The following is a 4,108-nucleotide window of genomic DNA, read 5'->3' on the forward strand; positions in this document are numbered from 1 at the left end:
TTCTTTTTTTTTTTAAAATATATTTTATTGATTTTTTTACAGGGAGGAAGGGAGAGGAATAGAGAGTTAGAAACATCAATGAGAGAGAAACATCGAACAGCTGCCTCCTGCACACACCCTACTGGGGATGTGCCCGCAACCAAGGTACATGCCCTTGACCGGAATCGAACCTGGGACCCTTCAGTCCACAGGCCGACGCTCTATCCACTGAGCCAAACTGGTTAGGGCAATCATATTTTTCATCAGCTATGTAACAAGTGTTTATTTTTGTGGGGCAAATTGCATATATGTAAATATTATTACAGTTGACTATTGATGAATAATTATTGACTTCTTAATTTCCTTTGTTTAAAGTCAGCAGTGATGTGGATATACATGTGCGTAACGCATTGTTTTTTTAAACTTCAGAACATGAAGATTATGACCCACAGACTGTAAAGCTTGGAAGCAGATATAGTCATGTTCAAGAAGTCCAAGAACGGCTTAACTTCCTTAGGTTGGTTTTAAGCAATTTGTAGTGCTATTCTCTTTTAAGGCACACATTTTAGGAATGCAGTGTAATACTCCGCATAGCCAAGCCTTTCTCTTTTTTCCTTTTTCTTTTAATAGCTAAGTCTTTTAGATAACCATTCCACCCTGCAGCCAAATATTTTACCAAATAAATACTGTTGCCAAAAGTTAATTTACATTTTCTGTTTGTTGATTATTAAGTATTGGTTAACATTTAACTTTCTTAAAAAATTCAAATGGAGGTATTTGTGTTATAGTTTGTGTAAAAAAGTTTATTATACATTTTTCAAAGTTTGAACTATAGGACACAAAAACAGTCAGCTAGGAAACTGCATGTTTGTTAATGCTGTCGTGAGCAGTAAGGATTAAGATGGTTGGTGCTCTCTGGTGCTCTGTTTATTCTAGCAATGGCTGATAAAGGCATAGGTAATAACATCACTTTACATTTGGATAAGGAAAAATTACCTACCTTTTAATTTAAGCCAAAGCTAAAGATAGTCCTAGGCTGAATTTGTTCAGTAATGCTTGTCTTTTGATAACAATATATGTGTGTGTATTTATGGATATATAACTTAAAGAATAATTTTTTTTTTAGGAATGCAAGTAACACATAATAAAGCAAGCGTATTTGAAACATATGCTATGTAATCTTCTGGGTTGACCTGATCATAAAATTTTATGACTGGAATTTTTCTCATGTTTTTTAATAGCCTTGGAAAAAAGATTAGCCTTTCTGTGTTGAGACTCTCTTCCTTGTTATAAATGCATATATATTATGTCACTTAGTTTTGTTGGAAAAGACCAGTGATTTAGAACTTATCTACTCTATTGAAGTTTAGAATGAAAAGACCTTTTATAGTTCCTGCTCAGTAAATACTTAGTACTGCAATTTATTCTTTAAAGGGTAACTAAAGAGTTAATACTTTATATTTAGCTTTGTACTTATTAATCATTTTAATCCTCATGGTAATACTGGATTTCTGGACTCATCCAGTATGTCTCACTTTAAAGTCTCTGTTCTTCCTATGACAGCAGTGATTTTTCAGACTTATCATAGAGTCTTAGTTTGAAAATTACTGATTTTAGGCTTCTGGACCACATATTGCTCATTTATAAATAAAGGCAGGAAAGATTAAATGAAAGTAAGAGCTAGAAAAAAAGCTTCATACCTACAGTTATGGAGACATTAGAAATCTAAATTTGGATCTAAATTATGGGGATATTAGAATACTTTAAGACACAAAAGAAGAAACCCACTGACATTAAATAAGTATGCTATACTCTGTTGGCCATGAAGCCACCATCATTTTGATAACAGAATTAAATGCATAGTCATTTTTTTACATTATTATTACCTTGTTTTGTTTAACTCTTATTCATGGAAATTGCAGGCAATGGTAGAAGAAACTAGAATCTTACTGAGGAGACTGCTTGAAGCAGAATCTTCAAAACTTCATAATATTATTTTAATGAATAAACTAATAGTGACACAACTAAAAAGCTCTAGAGGACATTTTAAAATAAGCATACTAAAAATGACTAACAGAAATAAGCTTAAATTATGTATGTATTGTGGCCACCAGGTTTTGAGTATAATATTTTCAGAAACTTAAAAATTTTAAACAGCTTTATTTTGTAAAAACATTCAGTTATCTCTGAAAGTCATTTTTAGTATATTGCCTCATTTTTCAATATATAAGCATATATAGGCAGGGAAACCATATATAAGCAGGGAATTAATCAGTATCTGGTTTCAAAGACTGACGTTCTTTAGAACAAGGAAGAAGCTTTAATATTTATGTCAAGTCACCTGACTTTATAGTTTTCCCATAAATACATGCTTGTTCACAAATGAACTACCTGATTATTTTTTACTTAGTTATATGGATAAGAAGTTCTTTTGAAAGAATAACTTTTTTACTGTAATTGTGATAAAAGTATTATTTCAGACATATAAAAATAAATTGTCTTTGAGAATAAAATGATATAACCTAATTACTGACTTCTTAAATTTTTCAAGATTTTTACTGAAGGATGGCCAGCTGTGGCTCGGTGCTCCTCAGGCAAAACAAATATGGAAATGCTTAGCAGAGAATGCAGTTTACCTTTGTGATCGTGAAGCCTGCTTTAAATGGTATTCCAAGTTAATGGGGGATGAACCAGACTTAGATCCGGATATTAGTAAGGACTTCTTTGAAAATAATGTGCTTCAACTTGATCCTTCCCTTTTAACTGAAAATGGAATGAAATGTTTTGAACAATTCTTCAAAGCTGTTAATTGCCAAGAAGGGAAACTAGTAGTAAAAAGAAGAGCCTATATGATGGAAGATTTGGAACTTACAGGATTAGACTACCTTTGGAGGGTAAGTCAGAAGTATGAGCTCTTGTTCTATTCACTTTCTTTTCCCTCCCTAAACCTTTTCCAGAGTCAGTCCTAAAGCGTCTTTAAAGCCATTCGATTATTAACCTAGTTTGAAAACATTGATTTAAATAAATAATTGATAAAGATATGCAAAAATTCCTGGTGTTATCAGGATTGCTCTTTCTGTTATATAAATTTTTTAATTTATTTGAGTTAACTCATTGAAAACACCACAGCTTGGCTACCAAACTGCAGAGTTAAATAATACTGTTTAAAGAATTTTTTTTTATCATTTTCATTATTCTGAAAACTTATGTTTTATGTCCATTAATTCTTTATTTTAAAATGTATTAGACTTTGTTACTTGATTTCAGTGTCAAATTCAACTTAGCCTTAAATTCTTGAATACTCTTTAAAATAATTGAGCATATTTTTAAAATTTAAGTGTCAAATTAAATATTTCTTCACTCTTACTTACACTATAATTTTGGATCTAGGTAGTGATTCAGAGTAATGATGACATTGCCAACAGAGCTATAGCTCTCCTTAAGGAGATATATACAAACCTTGGCCCCAGGTTACAGGTCAATCAGGTAAGCATTGAAGTGCATAAGAAGTTGCACTACAATTAGTTTGAAAGTCATCTTGTGTTTTAGTAAACTCTTTTTAAACTTAGTATTAATGTAAAAACTACGGATTAATTTAACTCTTGTCTAAAATACTTAACTATTTAATCCACAGTTGACCCTTACATAATGCTAATTTGATGAATGATGCCACTTGCCTTTAGGTGGTTAGGATTTTTTAAAATATAATTTATTATATAGGGACATTATAATTATACTAGAGGTCCGGTGCATGAAGATTCGTGCATGGGGAGGTTGGGAGAGGTAGGGGGTGGGGGGTTAAGAGAGGCCTTCAGTCCAACTTGCACCCTCTCCAATCCGGAACCCCTCAGGGAATGTCCGACTTCCAGTTTGTACCCACACTTTTAACAGATGACAGCTCCATTGTTGTTTCTTTCTTTTCATGCTGCAACCGATTGGAATTTCTAGGTATTCTAAGTGTGTTGTATATCTCTAGTTAGCAGTGAAAGGAACCAATGGCAGATTTGGACCCTCGGACAGGGAATCTTGCTCACTCCTTGCATGTCTCCCCACCCTACTTTCCACCTTCATGGACAGTGGGAGAATCAATGTTTTTCCCCATTAACTCGGAAAAGCACGTCCTGTCACC

At 33.0% G+C, this 4,108-nt stretch overlaps 1 protein-coding gene across 1 annotated transcript; it reads left to right on the forward strand.

Moving 5' to 3' along the window:
• Positions 1 to 408: 408 nt before the first annotated feature.
• On the forward strand, positions 409 to 3,465 carry LOC102754534 (probable ubiquitin carboxyl-terminal hydrolase FAF-X; the record flags this gene model as incomplete). The annotated part of the gene is made up of 3 exons (XM_006764314.1): positions 409 to 496; positions 2,531 to 2,873; positions 3,370 to 3,465. Coding segments are annotated over 3 exons (527 nt in total), but the record flags the coding sequence as incomplete, so codon positions are not given.
• Positions 3,466 to 4,108: the final 643 nt, after the last annotated feature.

The sequence above is a fragment of the Myotis davidii genome, unplaced genomic scaffold, assembly GCF_000327345.1.
Source record: "Myotis davidii unplaced genomic scaffold, ASM32734v1 scaffold7401, whole genome shotgun sequence".
NCBI classification, from domain to species: domain Eukaryota; kingdom Metazoa; phylum Chordata; class Mammalia; order Chiroptera; family Vespertilionidae; genus Myotis; species Myotis davidii.